This window comes from Haemorhous mexicanus, chromosome Z (assembly GCF_027477595.1).
Source record: "Haemorhous mexicanus isolate bHaeMex1 chromosome Z, bHaeMex1.pri, whole genome shotgun sequence".
Taxonomy (NCBI): Eukaryota; Metazoa; Chordata; class Aves; order Passeriformes; family Fringillidae; genus Haemorhous; species Haemorhous mexicanus.
This window is the reverse complement of record NC_082381.1, coordinates 34,916,101-34,936,457: the sequence shown is the minus strand read 5'-3', so window position 1 is coordinate 34,936,457 and position 20,357 is coordinate 34,916,101. Positions and strand designations below refer to the sequence as shown.

The following is a 20,357-nucleotide window of genomic DNA, read 5'->3' as shown; positions in this document are numbered from 1 at the left end:
CCAGAGCGGGACGGGGGAGGCCCGGACGAGGGCCCCGGCTAGGTGGGGTCAGGGGGATTCGATCAGGGGGGCTCGGCCAGGGGGGGTCGGTCAGGCACGGTCAGGGGCGCCAGGTCAGAGGGGCTCGGTCACGGGGGCTCGGTCAGGGGGGGGTCACTGAGGCCAGGTCAGGGGGGCTCGGTCACGGGGGCTCGGTCAGGGGGGCCAGGTCAGGGGGCCCGGCACGGCCAGTCCGGCCAGCGGGGCCAGGGCCGGGGCCAGGCGGGGCGGGGCGGGGGGCGCGAGCGCGGCGCCGCCAATGGCCGCGGGCGGGCGGGGCGCGGCCGCCATTGCCTCGTCCCCCCGCGCTGGCGGTCGCCGGCCATGCTGGGGCTCCGCCGCGCCTTCGCTGCGCTGCTGCCGCTGCCGAGGGCAGGGTCGCCGCCGGCCGCCGCCATGTCCACGCTGCTGATCAGCCAGGAGCGCTACGCGTGGCTGCGGGAGCTGGGGCTGCAGGAGGAGAACCCGGGCGTGTACAACGGGCGCTGGGGCGGCCGCGGGCAGGTGCGGGGGGCGCGGGGGTGGCGGGCGGCAGGGCCTGGGGTGTCGCGCCCCTTTCCCCGGGTGAAGGGGCCCTGCCGCTGACCGCTCCCGTCCTGCTCTAGGTGGTGACCACGTACTGCCCCGCCAACAACGAGCCCATCGCCAGCGTCCGGCAGGTGAGCGCGGCCGGGGCACCACCGGCGCGGCGGGCACGGGGCGGGAGCAGCACCGCGGGCCCTGTCACCGGAGCGAGGCGTCCTGGAGCCTTGGTTTGGGCGCTGCCCCTGTCCGCCAACCGGGTGGCGAAGGGCACGAAACTCCCGATACCACGTCAGGGTCCAGGGGATGTTCAGTCCGGGGCGGTCGCTGGCACTCGCCGCAGCCAGGGCCTACTGCTGGCAATATGCCTGCGGCTTTGCTTTCCTGGGAGGAAAAACAGCCTGTTTGCTTTTTTTTTTTTTTTTTTTTTTTTTTTTTTTTTTTTTTTGAATTCTTGTCTCCCCAGCCCTCCGCCTCTCACTCTTGCAAGCATTGTAGGGAAGAGCGAGGGCTCCTCCCTTCCCATTTCGTTTGTTCTTAGGGAAGTTGCAGAATAGGGGCAGGTTGTGCCTATTTAGTAGGGATGAGTGGCCTGGGAGGAAGTAGGAAGGAGAGCAACGTGATTAGGTAGTAAATTTGTGACTGTTTTTACTGTAAGAATGACACTGTTGTAGTAACCTACTCCTTTTGTGCATTAGGACTCAATTAGCCCTTGATGCCCAGTGATGCTGATGGAATTATATATGTGTGTATGTATGTATATATACAAACATATATGAAACCGTTATTCTATATGGAGCTTCCTCTAACATCCAAATTAAAATTTCTGCTAGTGTTTTTTTTTTCTTTCTTTCTTTTTTTTCCTTTTTTTTTGTTTGTTTGGGTTTTTTTTTTTTTTTTGTTATTTAATTTAGATGCCACATGTGCTTTTCATTGACAGTGGCGTCAGATGACTTGTAATATTTTATCCAAATTGTGTCAAGTTACAAGCATCCTATAAAAGTGAAATTCTGTAGTGCATGTACTCTATAAAAATATGTTGAATTGGATGCAGAAGCTTTTTTGTGGCATTTCTTTTGGGTGTGTGATTTTCCTAACTTTGATGTGCTTCTTCACGTAGGGTAATTTGGAAGATTATGAAGAAACAGTAAAGAAGGCTAAAGAGGCATGGAAGGTCTGGGCTGACGTAAGTTAATGGGGACTTCTCTTTTAGTACAGATCTCTGTCAGAGACCAGCTATTAAATTGCCCGATAAGGTGAAGGTGTAAAAATGTGTTCATACTGTGTGTGGTGCATTAGGGCAAAAACCTGCAATGGAGACCTCAAGAAACAAACACAGGTAGTTTCTGTGTGATACCATTGGGGTACAAAGATGAGGACATTGACTTGTGGGGTATGTTTGTTTTGAAAACTCTGGCAGATTTACCCAGGCTTGTACCTGTGAGCTGTTGCCAACAGGTCTGGTGAAGTTCAGAAACCTTGTAGCAAGTAAACTATCCCTGTGCATGTTTAACTTCCTGTCGCTGCCTCTTCTGAGAGAGCTCTGTGGAGTATTTGGTGGTGTAACTTGTGTTGATCTTCTTGTCCTCCTGGTGTGAGGAAGACTGTTGGTTATAAACATGAAGGTTTTTGGTTCACCTGCTGTCTTGATATTTCACAGAACAGCTTTGTGGTTCAAAAGCGTTACTGTTATGTTGTATATAATAGCTGGGCTATTTTTCCTTAGCAAGCTGTAGTTCCCCACGCCACTCTACCTGCTTTGTCCAGCCAGCACCCATTCTGTTGATGACTGTGCCAGGCTTAGGTCTCAGAGCTACCTGTTGTTTCTTTGGTAGAAACTGAAACCTGGATTTCAAAAGGTGATGTGCACTCTGTGTTTTAGCCAGCAGCGTAGTTTACGTTGTCTGAAGACAACAAAGTTTAGGATGAACAAAACAGCTTCCTCATGATATGTTAGTATGTGGTCTTTTGTTACAATTTGGGAGTATAATGTTGGTAACTCATAACATGTTTGGAAATAATCTGAAAGCAATCTAACAGATAAAGAACCAACACATCAAATGTTTCTTGAAGGCTTTTCCTCAAAGGTATTTGTTATAAATTTGTGAATTGTGTTGTTTGTAATGAGCTTATATGGAAGATATTGCCTGTAAAGAGATATACTTGCATGATTTATGCATTTCTCCTTAGTCTTGTTTTTACAGAGAGCTGCTTGCATATGGCTTGCAAATTGATCTTGGCTATTGAATATTATTTACTATACTGGTACCACATGAAAAAAATATTAAGAATTGGTGTATGAGCTTAATATTTTCATGATTGAGGTTTCTATGTGTCTTAATTTCTGCTAACAAAGTAAATATCATACTAAAAGAAAATTTGAAAGTGTGGTATTAAGTTCATTTCAAGGCTCAGAAACCAGTAAGTTCACTTTTATGAAAAATGCTTGTTTCTTGAGGTGCAGCTGATTGGTTGCATTGGGGGTGATGTAGTTGAACAGAAGTAAGAGAATTAACAATTTGAATGCTTTTGGCAATATTTAGTGAAACTGAAGTTTTGAATGGACAAAATATTTGTACTATTATCAGTCTCTGAGGCAGAAAACAGTTTCTTGTAAAGCAGTGCACATGATAAAAAGGAACAAGCAACAGTGTCTTGGGAAGATAAACCAAAAAACGCAGCAATCAGTGATTGCTTACTACAAGGACAGAAAACTAGCGGTATATATACAGCAGGAGTTAGAGATTTTCAATCTCACATAGATTCTTCTGTTTTGTTTTGACTAGATCCCTGCACCTAAACGTGGAGAAGTAGTGCGACAGATTGGTGATGCCCTGAGACAAAAAATCAAAGTTCTAGGAAGCTTGGTAAGGTATTTTAAGAAGTAGCCTACATTTTTTTTTGGGGGGGGGGGGGAATTGGGGAATGAGGGTGAGGCGTGTGTCAAAACTGGTGGTTTTTTTCAGTAATACTAAGTTCTCTCTGCAATACTAACCTTAGTAATTGTTAAGTAGTTGCTGTTAGTTCCATTAGCTTCCCTAATTAAGTTTTAATTTTAAAAAGAAGAAAAAAGTTAAAAATTATTATGACATAGAAATGGCATGAAGCTGTGTCAGCTGAGAGTTTGGTTACTTGTTAAGAAAAGGTTCTTCACCCAGAGGGTGATTGGGCACTGAACAGGCTCCCTGGGGAAGTGGTCACAGCACCCAGCCTGACAGAGTTCAAGAGGCATTTGGGCAATGCTCTCAGGCACATGGTGTGATTCCTGGAGAGAGTGCTGGGCCAGGAGCTGGGCTTGATCCCTGTGGATCTCTTTGAGCTCATGATAATCTGTGATTCTGTGAATTGACAATTTATAATAGGAAAAGAAAATTTATTATGGGCCTCTCTGGGCAGAGTGGTAGAACTGTTGTCCTGCTATTTTCCCTCCTGTCTATCAGATAGGGCACTTTGTCATACTAAAAGTATCTTGAAAAAGTCCTTCCTCTAATACAGAGCTTTTAACTTTGAGCTCTTTCTGGTGATCGGCAGGATTTTGCCAAGTGACATGTGGAAATATGAGGCTTCAGAAGTTGAGATGGTCTTAATGAGATGATCTTGCAGTGCTGTGCAGGACATAAAGGCTGAAGGACCACTCCTTTAAAACTCTTGCTTTACTCCTTTTCTTGCTAGGGAAGAAAAGGAGTCAAGTGGGGAACTTCCACTTTCTTTTTGCGAGGCTTGCCTGTCTGTGCTGCTGTTCAGAAACAGCTGTCAGTGAATAACTCCATGTGTAGTCAAGCCCATATTGTTAACCTTCAAAACTTTGTTCTGCTGTTTCCCTTGATGTTGTCTCCTCAGCACAGTTCCTGTTGTGGAATTAGAGTGCCAACGTACTTCTGTATTCAAAAACAGTAGAGCTTCCCTGATGAGTGTGGACAGACAGAAGTTTGTTCTCTATTCCTTGACCAAAACTTACGGCTTCTTACCATATTTTCTTAGTTTTCCCAAACAGATAATATGTGTGTTCAACTCTGCTAGGATTGGGGATGAATTTTAGGGTGAAAGAAGTGCAGTAGGTATTCAGGTTATAAGACTTTGCCTGGCTTTAGGATATGTGTAAAGGAACTGTATAGAAACTCATCTTTCTCATATGCTGTAGGAAATTTCCAGCCTCACTCTGCCATGCCCTGGTGAAGTATCCAGGTGTTTCTGCTGCATTTACAGACCCACTGCTGTATTTTTTAGTAAATATGTCTGATGCTCCTCTGTTTTTAGTCACAGATAGGGACTGTTCCTTCTGTCTTGAGATGACCACAAGCCTCATAGAAATACAGTTAGTCATCTTTATGTTAACTTTCACATGGAGAGAAAAATCTTGTGGAAATCATTTGAATCTGATTCCTCATTTAACAGTCTTTTTAAAGTACAGTCATCAGTGTAAAGTGGCAGGTGATGTCTGCATGAATTCCACACTTAGCTGTCAGAGCATGACCACAAAACTGAGTGGAAATAAGTAGGTGATTTCTGAGTTCCCAAATTTTCAAATTTTGTCATTTTTGGGTGATGAGATCTTCAAATAACCAGCTTATTCTCACTGATGTATTTCAACTGAGGAAATCTAACATAATTTTAAGAGAAAGATGTAGTTTAAGATCAACTTCAATAAATTGATCCTAAACATCCCAGGTTACTAAACTACTACATGTGTATAAGCATTTTCAGCAGTGTCTGCAAATGAAATCTCTCAAATTTGCTTTGAGATGTTGTAAAATGAATAGTTTGCTTATGAAAAATGTAAGTGGCTGTTTTGCTGGAGCAAAACTTCCTTTCCAGCTTGTTCTTTGCCTAGCCCTCAATGTAGGCAAGCCTGCTGATGTTGTTGATCTAATCATATGAACCTCTTTAGTGCTGGACCCTCCTTTCATTAATTTTTTTAACATTTTTTTCCATTAATTTCCTTTTCTAATTTCTTCCTATTGTATTGGGATATGACCCTTGTCCAGTTGTTTAGTGTGTTGTTTCTTTAAGTTTTGAATAACTGGGAAAGAGGTGAATCTCTTGTAATGAAAAAATGTGTGTTAAAATCTTACTTGGTGAGTAGATACACCTGTCACTAAGGGTGTCATTAAAATATATTAGGGATCCAAGGAAATTTTGTAAAAAAGTTTGTCTTACTCTGAATTTTTTCAGGTGTCTTTAGAAATGGGAAAGATTTTTGTCGAGGGTGTTGGGGAAGTGCAGGAGTATGTTGATGTCTGTGACTATGCTGTTGGTTTGTCCCGAATGATTGGTGGACCTATTTTGCCTTCAGAAAGTAAGTATGTGTAATTTTTTTGGATTTGTTTGTGGAGTTTTTTGTTTATTGATCTTTTTTTGTTTGTTTTTTTTTTTTCTTTAAAGAAATTAAGATATGGAGGTGTGTCTTAAATATACGGTCTAGTAGTGCATCAAGATCTCTGTTCTGTGTGTTATTTAAGGAGCTTTAGGAATAGATGTGCTGGGCAGTAGTGCCAGCTATTGAAGTACCTAATGAAGTGACAGATAAGCATGTCAATCCATCCATTTTCTCTGTTCTTTGAAGCATTAGATACTTTTTGATTTCTTTATTGATGAAAGGTGGTAGAGAAAAATATGTAAACAGTTTTGAAGTGTACTTAGAAAGGAGAGACCTCCTTGTCAGTTATTGATTACCCCAAGTCATCATTATGTTAACTGAATAGCTAAAATAATAGAACTTTATGTTGTCAGATCATTAGCTTTGTGCACAATCTAGCTAACCTTGATCCAGGTAAGCTGCAAAACACAAATAACAGAGCTCTTTGCAAGCTAAGGCTGTGGTGGACTGAAGAGTGATGCTAGATATCTTGCTTTCTTATTTTCCCTTTTTAGAAAACCCCCAAACATTAAATGGATGAAAACTGCATTATGTTGTGGCTTTGCTTTCAGGACCTGGCCATGCCCTTATAGAGCAGTGGAATCCTGTTGGGCTGGTGGGAGTCATCACAGCCTTCAACTTCCCCGTGGCAGTTTATGGGTGGAACAGTGCGATTGCAATGATCTGTGGAAATGCTTGCCTCTGGTAAGATGTAGCTGTCCACCTTGCTAACAGTATTTTTAAGTTGGAAAGCTATTAACCTAAGCATGAAATTGCTATTGAGTGTCAGGTGTTTCTGGTTATGTGTCAGGTGTTTCTGGTTATTTGATTCTATCTAATGTTAGCTTAAATTCTCTTTATTTTTAATCAGAACTTTTTAAAAATTTTTGGTAACCTCTTTTTTGAGGTACTGTGGTACAGATCCATCCAGGACTTAGCCAAATGGCCTGTGAATAAAGAACCCAGGGCGAGGGCTTGCAGCTGTGGTAGTTAATATATTCCAAGTTGGTACAGCTAAGACTAAAAATCGAAATAAGTAGCTTTACTTTCTCTCCTATCTCCTACTTTGCTTTCATCTACCTCCTTCACTTTAAAGTCTGGCCTAGACGTTGTCCACATGGATTTCAGCAGAAGTTCTGAATGCTCAGCTGAAGAAGGAAATGCTTGAGTTCCTGTCTTAATTTGTACCTGAAAACCACCTAACCAAAGCATGCTATAGATCAGAGACCCTAAAAATTACTTATTTGAATTATTTCTAATTCTTAAAGAATTGGAAAGAATAGGAAGATAATGTAAATATTTTTTTTCTCTTTCTAGGAAAGGTGCTCCTACAACATCCCTTGTTAGTGTTGCTGTTACAAAGTGAGTTCTGGTTTCTTTGGTCTTCATCTCAATAAAAAGGAAAATTTCTCCAAAGAATAAATTTCATAGTGATACTTCCTTTAGGTTTATTGTTACTTTATATTAACATTTTAAATACTTATTGTGCATTACCAATAACACTTATTTTAAAATACTAAATAAAAGTAGGCTCCTTAAAATAGGTAATTACTAAGTCTTGTAGATCTAATATTAACTCCTGAGAAAAATTACCCCAAACCACTACTACCCCAAAACCCCCAGACAGTTCTAATGGTTCATTCCCTATTTGCACTTGTAAGAAATCTCTAACATTTTTACTTCCTTGATTCCAGGATAATTGCCAAAGTCTTGGAGGATAACAAGTTGCCTGGAGCAATCTGCTCTCTGGTTTGTGGTGGAGCAGACATTGGGTAGGTAATATTTCTTGTGTTTCGTGAGCCTTGATAAAAGGTAAAAAAATATTCTTTGAGGTACTTCTTGTGAAGTTATTCTAGTCCCTAGGAATGCACACGTTGCCATGATTTTTATCAGCTGGTCTGAAACTCTGGCCCTGCGTTAAATATAATATGTATGTCTACTTGCTTTTGTGAGATCAGCTGCAAAGAACTTGTTGGATATTTAATGAAGAGGCATGACTAAGTTTATATTCTACTTCTGCATATGCTTACACCCAAAGAGTACAGCTAATATTAGGTTCCCCTTACCATGTTCTTGAGTTTTCAGTGTATAATGCCTTTTGGATTAGTTGTGGAGGAAAATAACTTCCCTTTTCCATGCTCGTGCAGAACTCTGCACTTGCTCGCAGAGGTATACCTGTGCTTGCACAATCCAAATCACTTTGTTTGATTTTTACAATGAGGAAATCCCCAGTGCAAATGTATATTCAGATCTATCTTTTGAGTATTTTAAGAGAAGGCAAAACATATGGCAGACATTAAAAAAAGTATTAGATTTGCATGTTTTCTTGTGGATCATAACAATTGGACTAATCTCACAATATACTGTAGACTGAATGTCAGTGTTGCTACAGATGATGCTTTTTTGGCCTGAAAAGGTGGATGGAAACAGTCTTGTTCCTTTTTTCTGGCTAAGGAGAAACTTTTCTGCCGTTAGCTCAGTCGTCTAATGTTTCAAAGAAATGGCTCTGGCTTTAAAGCTCTCCCTGATTGAAGCTGATGTATGTGGAAGGTGCAAGCTGCTTTTCTGTGTGTGTCTTTTGTTGAGCACAGTGCTTTGTGTCCCATTGTGCAGGACAGCAATGGCGAGAGATGAGAGAATGGACCTCTTGTCCTTCACTGGCAGCACAAAAGTGGGCAAACAAGTAGCACTTATGGTTCAGGAGAGATTTGGTGAGTGTGTGGGTTCTTCTCTGTTTCTTTCCATGTTTGGTGAAGGAAGCAGTGCCCTGTAAGATTTTAAAATAACAGTAACACAGTTTTCAGCTGTGTTACCTCTTTTTTTTTGTTTGTTTTGTTTTTCGTTGGTTTGTTTGTTTTTGTTTTTGTTTTGTTTGTTTTATTATTTTTATCCACAAATCCATAGTCCTACAATTAATTTGGGGAGAAGGGAGAGGTGTGGTGGTGTCCATTAGTGTTTAATTGTATGAAGATTGTTAGGGTGAACAAGCAGAGCTTGTGGTCTTTTGCCAATGTGAATAGAATATGTGAATACCTCCCCCCTCACCTTTTACTCCTGATAAATATAGTGATGACTTTTGAGGTGCTGTTTTTGTTGCAAATATTTAAAAGTGTACAGGCAAGAATCTCAGCTTCTGGATTCTTACTTCTTAGTTTGTGAACAACACCTTGCAAACTTTTTTTTTTTGTTTGTTTTATACATTTGAAGTTCATGGAAGTGTAAAAAAGCCTCCCAGAAACCAGAACAGATAGCAAATATTCACTCAGATACAGGTTGTGATTTTTTGGTCTCAGGTTGTGGATAAAGAGTTGCTAGGGGAATAAATGAGCTTAGTTAAATTTTGTGTGCATTTTGGTCTTTGTAGGACCTTATCCTATATCCATGTCATACTATTTATGCTGCAACTTTTTCCTGGTTTAATTTTTTTCTTTCCAGTGCTATTTTTTGCCTATCTTTTTAAACTTCTTTGTGCCATAACTGCGGTGCAGGTATCTTCACGCCATGCGATAGATGTAGTATTTGGTGTCATTTTCTCCTTTGGCTAGACTGTGATCTCTAAGACATTTTGTTTATCCTTAAAAATAAGTTTCATGAAGCTTAGCTCTAGTTAGAGGTAGTCTCATTAAGGTACCATGAATACATGTGGCCGTGGCATAACTTATTTTGTGTTTTTCATTAGGTCGAAGCCTGCTGGAATTGGGAGGAAACAATGCCATTATTGGTAATATACGCTGTAGAAATTTAGTCCCATAGATGATATTTAGAAGCTAGTATGCAAATATTCGTAGCTAATTGTCACTTTTTTTCCTTTTTTTCTGTTTCTTTTATTTGTTCCGCCCTCCCCACCCCCTGCAACTGGGCTTTTAAAAGTACATCTAGTTCATGTAGAATAATAGAATGTTGGAGGGGTTTTCTGTCTTTGGTATTGTGGAGGGAGCAGTGTTTTAACACAAAAAGTGTGATTCCAAGGTGTTTTAAGTAATCAGTGTTGAAGAGGAGAATGGAATGAGAGAAGCAGTAAGCTTCAGTAATGGGTTGTGAACAATGATAAGCTAAGTAAGTTTGATTTTAGGATAGTTTTAGTTGTAGAATCTTTAAGGATGGGAAAGACCTTTAAGATTGACTTTTGCTCTTAACCCAGCAACAGCCTATTCATCACTAAAACCATGTCCCCAAGTGCCTCATTCTCATACCCTCTGGATGCTTCCATCCATAATGACTCCACCATTTCCCTGGGAAATGCCTGACTGCACTTTTATATATAATCTTTTAGCATTTTAGAGTATAAGTACATATATATAAAGTCTAAGATACTTAGGATACTTGAAAGAAAAGCATAAAGGTATTTATTTCAGTAGCACATTTTTCAGGTTTAAGTACCTTAGGGTATGATCCAGTTCCTAGAAAAACAACATAAATACTATAAAGCTGAGCAACATGGCGGAAAGAATGTATAAGCTCAATAAATACCTAAATTGCTGTCCTATTGTGCTGTTGCCTTTTGTGTCACCTTTCTCATATTCTGGACAAATGTGCTTGTTTACAAATACACACTGTTGAAGTACAAACATGATGCTACATCATCTATTCTTTTAATCACATTTGAGCAGCTCCTTCTTTTTTCCTATGCTGGTTTGTACGCAGCAGTATAAACTTGTTTTATGCTTTGAAAATTGTTTGTTTTTTAATGTTAAAGTTCTACTTTTTCTGGAATTGACTTTGAATGATCACAATGATCATTGTTTTCCTGGACTTCATCCTAAACTTCATAATGCTTTTTGATGCTTAAGAGATTTTTGGGACTGGTTAAGCCGAGTGGTACTTTGAGGATCCTTTGAGCTTTATAAAACATCTCAATGTCTTCTAGTCAGATGGATTTGTTCAGCTCATTGTACATTTTATATTACTGTGCACCTGTGTGTTTTAGCTGTGCTTTTTGCAAGGCCGTGTGTATACACTTTATGATTGCTGCTTTATGCTGATAAACTTCTCAGTGAGAGACAGACAAGGTTGAGAAATAGTAGGAAATTACTTATAGCTTCCTGAATTAAAAGGAAGCTGGAATTATTTGCAAACTTTATTGCAAAAGGCTCTCTTCAGTAGTTCAAATCTATAGTTATGTCAAATTGCATGTGTCTAATTCCAGCTGTGGAGAAATAGTAGGAGTTTCAAGGTGTTTCTCTGTATCTTACCATGCTGTGCTAGTGAAACTATTCCTAAAGATTCTTGACCTACCTGTCAGTTTCTAATATTATTTAGCATCTTAAGTCCTGTGAATTGCCTGTTTACTCCAGTAACATGCTCATATTTTAATTTTTCTAAAGTGTTTGAAGACGCAGATCTGAACCTTGTCATTCCTTCTGCTCTATTTGCTGCTGTGGGAACAGCAGGTCAGAGGTGTACAACTGCTAGAAGGCTGGTGAGTAAATGTGTATTGTCTGGTTTGGGTACCTCTGAATTTTAACTTAATTCCAGATTGGCTCAGAAAATGCCTAACAATTCCTAATACTGTGAAGAGCAACAAATAATATTTGAAACACATATTTGTCAAAAAAAGTATGGTGGGAAAATAAGAACATCATTTCATTCCAGTGTAATTCTAGCTCCAAACAGTTTCTTTGTATGTATTTCTAAATGTGCTTTAAGTCAGGGAGATAGCACTTGGCAAAGTTCTGTATTTCTGTTTTCATTGCCAGAGCTTTGCTTGTGACTGCTACAAATTTTGATTCAATGTTTATATTGCAGCAAAGCAAGGGTGTGTGTGTTACCTACTTTGTTATTAATTCTTAACCAATCATTTTCAACAAGTTCAACAGTGTTATAGTGTCAGTGTCTGTCTTGTCACAGTTGGGTTGGTTCAGTAGATGTTGGGCAAAATGGATGTGGGTTAATTGATTCAGGAGTATTGGATGGGCAGTGATTCCTCAAACTGGAGCAATAAAATTTCCGGAGTGTTTGTTCTAGAACACTAAACTGAAATGTTTACAGAGCACATAGATTGCACTGATCTGAGATGAGGTAAAATTAAAACAGATTTTTGTTTCTTGGCATGTTTTAAGTCTTTATGATGAAGATTTTACATAATTTTCTGGTGTTAGTGCTGTTTCAGAGGCCTTGGCCTCTGTCCCTTTTTAATTTTGAGATTTGCTGAATATGAACAACAGTATTTCCATTCTTCATTCAGCCCCCTTCAGAGTGCAGTAGTACTTCAGGAGTAGTTACATAGGCTGCTCTGTCTTACAACTTTCTGTTTTAGTTTCTCCATGAAAGCATCCATGATGAGGTGGTGGCAAAGCTTGCCAAGGCCTATGCCCAGGTCCGCATCGGTGATCCATGGGACTGTAAGTAGCTATTTCCATCTCATGGATTTAGGAAACTAGTTGCTGTTGGTTTCTTTCTGTTTAAATTCTGAAGTGATTATAGATCCAAATGATCTGAGTTTGGCAATTTACCAGGGGGTGGAAATAGCTGGTTTCATTTAGAATATAGACTCTGAAAGATGAAGATTCTGGTTAATACTGCTCATCCTGGGCAGATTAAACAGTTAATTCTAAGATGTTGTGATAAGAATATTTGCAAAAATACAGTTTTGATGAAAGTATGTTTCTGAATCTTTTTTTAGCTGACACTCTGTATGGGCCTCTTCATACCAAAGAAGCAGTGAAAATGTTCCTTGACGCAGTAGAACAGGCAAAACAACAAGGTGGCTCTGTGGTCTGTGGTGGAAAGGTGACTTAACTTTTATTTTCCCTGCTACACTTTGTGCTCTAGGAGAAAAAATACAGTAACATGATGGCCTTGTACCTCAGCTTGTCCTGTCAGCCACTACAGGATGTTCAGTTGGTCAGACTGAGAATTATTTGAATTGGAATCCTGTCTTCAGGGTAAAGGCAAGTGGTAGTCTTGTATCTCCATTATGTAAATTGAGGAAATACTGGAGATACAAGACAACCACTTGTACATCTTTGTCATACAGAATGTTTTATTCTCATTGACTTATTGTTCTGGGGCTTCTTGTCTTTCATTGGCAGCTTCTATATACTTTAAAATTCTAAGTAGCTTACAAATAGGAGGAAGGAAGTTTCAGCTGCTAGACTTTACAATTTAATTATATCCTTATTGGACAGAAGTTGTGGTTCTATATTTTAAATACTTAAATAAGTAAAATTTAAGTTACTCATCCTACCTGGCCTTCTGTTTCTGATTTCTCAACTGTAGTGGTCAGGCCATGAAAGATTCCTTTCCTACACTAATACTAAGCAGGATGCTGATTGGAACTTACTTGGTTATTTTTTGTTTATTTTGAAGGTTATAAATCGCCCTGGGAACTATGTTGAACCAACCATTGTGACTGGCCTTCCTCATAACGCGCCCATTGTCCACACTGAGACATTTGCCCCCATATTGTATGTGCTGAAATTTAAGGTAAAATAACAATGGTGAAACAAGTGTCAAGGACGGTAACAGTAGAGTCACGAGAGAGATCTCAGACGTGTCACATCTGTGCAGTTGTCCCAGTGCTTCAGGAAGTGGTGGCTCTTGTTCTGCACTGTGAGGTAACCACTGTTCAACTCACTGTGTAGATACATTTATATGAAGAGCTGGAGTTACAATGAGAATCTGTACAGGAACAGATTCCTGTTGTTAGTGTTCATGGTTGATACTGTTCACATCTGTTCAAAAGCAGACTGTGTTTCGTTCAGCAGTGGAGGTATTGCTGACGTGGTACATGTGAATTTGCCCAGTGCCATTCTGTACATTTGCATTATGGATGGGGTATATTGGGTTTTTTCTCTCAGAGCTTCTTTGTAACTGCTTTGCTTTGGGTAGTCATGGCTTAACCAATGACACATGCTTCTTCTAGGAGGAAGAGGAGGTTTTTGCCTGGAATAATGAAGTAAAACAAGGTCTTTCCAGCAGTATCTTTACCAAGGATTTGGGAAGGATTTTCCGCTGGCTAGGGTACAGTTTAAGTTATTTTTATACTTTCTTGAGGTACATAAGATCGGTCTTTCATATCTTTTGTAAACCTCTGCATAATGCTAGTTGAGCATTTTACAGCCTCATTTTAAGGAGGGAACCTTTCCTGATCCTAAGGAGGAATTGTGCCTTATCTTTTTTTTAGGCCAAAGGGATCTGACTGTGGCATTGTGAATGTTAACATCCCAACCAGTGGAGCTGAGATTGGAGGTGCTTTTGGTATGTTACTTGTGCTTTGTCAGTTTTAATCAGTCCATTTAAATGACTAAATGTGATGAAATGAAAATTAATTTTGAATCATACTACTTTAGCAGAAGACAGATATTGACTAGCAGTAGTTAGATTTAAACTTTTAAAAATGGCTGTATTAGGTTTTTAAAAATTACATGTAGTATTTCCTTCTCCTCCCCTCCATCCAGGGGATGTTACTCAGAGATATATTCTGGAGATATTTGAAGATATGGCCAGGTGGAAAACTGTGTAAAGTTTTCATTAAAATAATCTTGGGCAATTCTTTGTATATTGGCAAGTTTATATAAGATGTATGGCATGTAGCATTTTTGTGAGAAAATCTTTAAATAAAAATTTTTGCCTTTATTTTTCTTTTTTTATATACTTAAGGAACTGAGGGGTGGAAGAAGTATTAACCTTACCATTTAAACAGTACAAGAACCAGCACATTCTTGTACTCTTGTCTTGTGCTAAGACAAATGTTTTTATAACAAGGTCTTCTGGTGCTACCACGATGAGACTTTGAACTCCAGGGAGATATTTTTTTGGATCAAGCATGAGGAGAGAGCTAGCTGTGTGTGTTGTGTGGGGTGGTAATTTAGTTCAGATGACAAGGGAAAGGAATAGTTTTTCCCATGTATTTATATAAAAATGTCTTACCTCCTGGAATTAGTCCAGATTCCCATGTCCAAAAATAGGTTTTAATTTATAATGTTTTTGCTACAGGTGGTGAAAAGCATACAGGTGGGGGAAGAGAATCTGGAAGTGATTCATGGAAACTTTATATGAGGCGGTCTACTTGGTAAGACAGACCAAATAAATTTAAATTACAGATGAACTTCCAAAAGTTCAAAACATATAAATCTTTGACTACAAGGCTACTATCTTTACTGAATATGAGATAACCATCTATAAGTGTAATTGCCTTTTCTTCACATTCATAGCAGAAAAAGATTTGAAGGGTTTTTATAAAGACATTTTAACTTTCCAAAGGAAAAAAAAATAAGGTGGTTTTGGGGTTTTCCCCCACCCTTGATTGATTTTAAAATCAACTGAAAATTAATTAATTAATTAAACTCAACTTTAAAATTACTCAGACTTGTCAGGAAGTACACTGAGTTGCAACCACAGTGAGGGGACCATGAGGGCACCACTATTGCCTCTGGTAGGTGATTCAGCTATGTGGTGGTATGTATCCACAAATCTCCTGACAGCCAATAGTGAAGGAGCATTGGTAGTCTCTGCTGACTTCCATAGCTTTTACCTGTGCTCTCTTTTTTTTCCATGCAAGGACTTACGAACATGAGAAATCCCACCTTGATTTTTCTATCTGGATGTTCTAGTAAGAGATTAAATAGATATAAAGAAATAAGATCCTTCATAAAGGAAGAGTTAATGGCAAATGTGGTCTTTTCCTGTACATGGTTACTATATTGAAAACTGGAGTAAAGTTAGTTCATGATTTTAAGTAGGCAAACTGCTTTAGAGAAATGTTGTTTAGATGTGACAGGAATCAGCATTTTGTACATAGGAAGTGGACTGCATTATCTGTCTCAGTAATTAAGTCTGGTCTCTAAATTGTTGTTTCTCTTTCAGTACAATCAACTACAGCAAAGATTTGCCCTTGGCTCAAGGAATCAAGTTTCAGTAACCACGTTATGAATGGCTGTGCTATGAACCATCCTAGAATTTCTGAATCAAGCAGCTCCTAAGCATCATGGGGATAAAAATTAATTATGTGAAACCAATTCTGTCAGAAAATCAGCTACTCTTAAATTGCTTCACTTAATATGTATATATTTACTAATTTAGTCTTCAAATGAGAAGTCTGTTGTCTTTGGGAGGAAGGGAGGGTGACTAAAGCTAACCACCTTGGGTTCAGGTGGCCTGGATAACCTGTTGCCTTAACACTGTCTTTCAGTACTAACACTGCCTCTATCCCCTCCCCACCTTTTGCTGATATTTCCAGCTATGATGTCCACATTTCAAACTGTGTGCCAAGTTTCCTGCAGCTAACTGGTGCTGTGGGGGATATTTGGGCTGCAGTATAGGGCTATTTTTCAATGAATAAATAAAGGTACATTTTGTGAAATATCTTGGGCTTCTCATTTGTTTTATTCACTGGTTTTGAGCAGGAATGTTCAGAGGATTATCCATTTTCATATCTCACTCACGCTGAGTTGCTCGCTGGGAACAGAATCATTGGCCTAAAAGCGCTGCTTTAGTTTTCCTGCCTCTCCTTCAGAAAGGAGACTTTCAGCATATGTTGGGAGATAGAGGTCTACTGCAGTGTCTTGTAATCTCATTTAACTCTTGAAGGGGTTACAGACAATTCAGGTTGTCACAGCTTTTGTGATACCCTACGAGCAGACTGGCTGGAGATGAGAACTGGAGATGCAGTCAGAGGAAATACTTTTCTAGAGAAAGACATATTGTTTACTTGTGTTTCACCACAACTGGGAGTTTCTTTTGGCCACTGGAGACTACAGGCAACAACAGCTCATTTAGGAGCCTTGCTCAGGACTCAGGATGAGAAAAGACACAGTGCTACTACACTGATTTTAGCTTTCCGCAGAGGAATTTCCGAGATTCTTAATGTATTATTTCTGAGGATTTCTTCTCAATGTCATATACCAAATTTCCACTGTCTCTGAACGTGGCAGAACTGTTTATTATGGGCTCAGATTCTAGGAATCTGATTTGATTATTGATTTATTTTGATGTTGTTTTGATGGCAATGCCATTCAAAGTGGGTTGAAAGTCCACCATACCATAATGCTAGCTGGTCTGCTTTTAGCTTTGTTTTTAATTTTAAAATGCATAATGTTTAGATTTTTACATCTGTGTTATACAAGGTATTTTGGGTGTCACATTCTGTAAATCAAACATTAGTCAGCCAAAGCTTTATTTCTTACTGAATCTCTTACTGCTCGGAGTGTCCTCTCCTCTAGTTCTTTGTGTCTGGCCATTTCATTAAAGAATGTTGTACATTAACACACAGAACTGGCATACTCTAAACAGGCAGATAAACATTAGCAGATATGGCAGAGAAACAATCCAATTCCCAAATATAATTGCTCAGCAAATAGCACCAATTCATAGGAGTTGTACTCTTTAATGTTATTCTGTGGTACTGAATGTTACTATGAAACTCTTAACAATGGAAAATTAGTTTAAGAATTCTCTTTTCTTGCTGCTTATCATAGTTTTCTGATAGCCTCATGTCACATCTGATTTTCTCTTGAAAATAGAAGCTCTTCTTAGGGTAAAATAATCTCCCAAGACTAGTTGTTTAATTTAGAGAAATAAGGTTGATTCTGCCATCTGGCTTTAGACATGGGAGGTTAGCTCATAAACAAAACAAAACTGATATGGTGAGTCTAATGTTTGCCTGGACTTCAAATCTTCATGTGAAAACTAATATAAATGGAATAAATGCACAAATATGATCAAGAGGTGGCTGCATAGCAAGCACGCTAAACTTCTGAAGGCTAACTTGACATCTTCATCTGTAATTCCTTCTTCAATACAAACTTTTGTAAGGGTAGCCTTACAGGGGACTCAGCATGAAGTACTTGTGTAACTGCTACTGTGTGTTAGGAGTAAGTGGGTTAGATCCATGCTGTATGGGCAGAGAATGGGCTCTCTGTAAGTAGGTAACAAACTCAGCCCCTCTTTTGCTAAGTATGGTAATTACTATTCCAAAGATCTGTTATCTGTGCTGTCACTGGACTGCAAGCATGGCATCAGAGCAGGTAATCATAGTGCTGCTTCTCTTTCCAGACAGCTTGGAATTCCTTACACGTGGTGATGAGCAATCCTACTAGAATTGGCTTTCTGAATGACTTCCTGTGAAGTGGCTCTGGGAAGGACATCTTTTAGAGACTGCTGCAGACTGTAATGTGCTTTGGCAGGCATGCAGGTGCCTATAAGTAGCTATCGTTATGTTGGAGTAATGAACTAAGGAGGTTTAAAGATACTATAAGCACACAGTTTCTCAATTTCTGCTTTAATTTGGAAAGTCCACTCAGGAGATTGTAAACTGCATTAGCTGTCAGTGGGTTATCTCATCCAAGGAAAGCAATTCTGAGAATTCATAAAATGTGTCTTGGAGCTACTGGTATGTTCAACATAATGGACTTGCAGTTTTAATAAAAATTCTATCAGCGTCTTCCACTGTTGCATAAACTTAATTACCACTGAGTGTGTAACACCAGTGAATAACAAGTGTTAAATGACACGTGATCAATAATTCATTTGTTAGCACAGTATTGCTTACTGTGAAATGACCTTGATGGGAACTGTCTTACAAGTAACTTCCTTTTTTTTGCCATATTATTACCTGAAGAAAGATGAAAATTCTATTAATATTTTTGCTGATGAACAGAGAAATTGATTTTCTAATGAAATGTGAGAATGGAAGCTATAGGCTGCTTTTCTTCTATCCTGTTGTGCCCTATCAGCTTCTGGCAGAGGTGACGATTTTCAGGAACCAAGAACACTACTTGCCAGTAGTGGGTCTCAGCTTGGGATTTTGCAAAAAGCGGTCCTGCAGTGCTGAATTTAAAACAACTGGGAGAGTGTTCACCTTTTTTTTTCGGCAGTAATACACCAGCCCATTCATGCTGTGTCATGTTCTTTTCATCTGTTGTTTTCATCATTCTGTTTGTATTGTTGCTGGATGAGTTCAAAACCACATGGCTGCCAGAACATTTGATTTGTGGCATCTCTGTGTCTGTATGAGGAATCGTGTTTAGGGGCTGCATTTAAGACTCATTAGGTGTACTAACCCATTCGTGTCTCTGCATTAATTTCATTAGTAACTATGTGAAAAAGTGTAAATTACAGGAGACTTTGCCTGGATATTCTTTTGAATCTCTGCCTATTTTGGTTCTGCACTAATGTGTTGGTCATGTATTGCACAAGTGCGTCCTCTTATTTTCCTGGGTGGAAGCAGAAAAGAATTAAGGCTTATAATACAGGGGTAAAATGACTTAATCACACAGAATCAAATTCTTGAGTAAAAACCAGTCACTTAGTAAGGATTTTTTTAGTGTCTTCTCTTTGGTATTCCTTAATCAGCAGCTGTGCTGTCGTGTGGTACATGCTTGGTGTTTGAAAACTAATGGGTTAATTGGATTCAGTGTGCAAACATCTGCTGCCACTGAACTGTTGCTTGAAGTGAGAAGCGTTTTGGCTCACATTTTGAACATGGTTGCCCTACAGATAGCTGGTACAAAGGTAAATACTGGTTAGCAGACTTTCATTTCTGCTAAATTATTAGCACTGATTTTCCATACAGCTGATTACTTTCCTCCAAATAATAAGAAAATGTATATGCATTTTGGACAGGGAGTTGCATAGCAGAGCCTTTTTAAAAACCTTTGTGTTCCTCCCGGTGTCGCTGTTGGTCAGGCTAAAGCCTGCCCAAGGGCAGCCTTTGCATTTGCTAGGCAGCTGTGTAGGACACAGACCTCTTTGTCTGAATGCCTTTTATGTTCCAGTACATCTGGGACTGCTGCCTCTAAGCTAGTAATTAAATACACTCAATTCTGCAGAAGCCTCAGTTGATTAGTGCAATTGTTATATAAAACATTAACTCCAAAAGCCAAAGGTTAAAAATAATAGTGTTTCAGCCAGGAAGAACAAATGGTTTGATACTTACTTTACCCAGTATGCTGGTGTTCTCTGGCATTATAGCTCTTTTCCTGCACCCTGATTTCAAGGTGGACTTACAAGGAACAAACAGCTAAAGTTAGATCTCTGAATTTCAGAAGAAGGCACATTCTTTCATTATATTAAAGTCTGAAAAGCTGGGAAGTGTATGGCAATTGTGTTTCATGCTTCCCTGACACCCTCCTTACAGGTGTCCCAAACCTCCTCAGCTGTGATTGTGAAGCTAACATCACTTGCTCGCTCACTGAGCAGAGTGTTACAGAGGTGATGGAATGGCAGCATGTGAGCTTAAAAAAGGGAGATTCAGGAGGAACAGGATAAATATCAGCTCTCATGCTTCTAAGGATTTTAGTTAATCCACAAACTGCTACTAAGTGAGATTGCCTCCTGTCCTCTGTGGATTTTATAAGGCTACTCAGTCAATGGCCTGATTAAAGTGACCTATAATACAAATGGCTCAGGCCAATGTGGCAGCTGTACTAGAAACATATCTAAAAAGTGTAGCACATACCCCTCCTTGAGTTGTAGTTTGTCTAACTATGTTTTTAACCAC

At 39.5% G+C, this 20,357-nt stretch overlaps 1 protein-coding gene across 1 annotated transcript; it reads left to right on the top strand.

Moving 5' to 3' along the window:
• Positions 1-335: 335 nt before the first annotated feature.
• Positions 336-16,222, top strand: ALDH7A1 (aldehyde dehydrogenase 7 family member A1). The gene is made up of 18 exons (XM_059873816.1): positions 336-543; positions 645-698; positions 1,682-1,747; positions 3,348-3,428; positions 5,734-5,857; positions 6,490-6,622; positions 7,235-7,279; positions 7,612-7,689; positions 8,531-8,628; positions 9,597-9,638; positions 11,242-11,336; positions 12,174-12,258; positions 12,540-12,646; positions 13,226-13,342; positions 13,782-13,879; positions 14,043-14,116; positions 14,855-14,930; positions 15,725-16,222. The coding sequence occupies exons 1-18, from the start codon at positions 364-366 to the stop codon at positions 15,777-15,779; spliced, it is 1,608 nt and encodes a 535-aa protein (XP_059729799.1). The 5' UTR covers positions 336-363; the 3' UTR covers positions 15,780-16,222.
• The last annotated feature ends 4,135 nt before the right edge of the window (positions 16,223-20,357 follow it).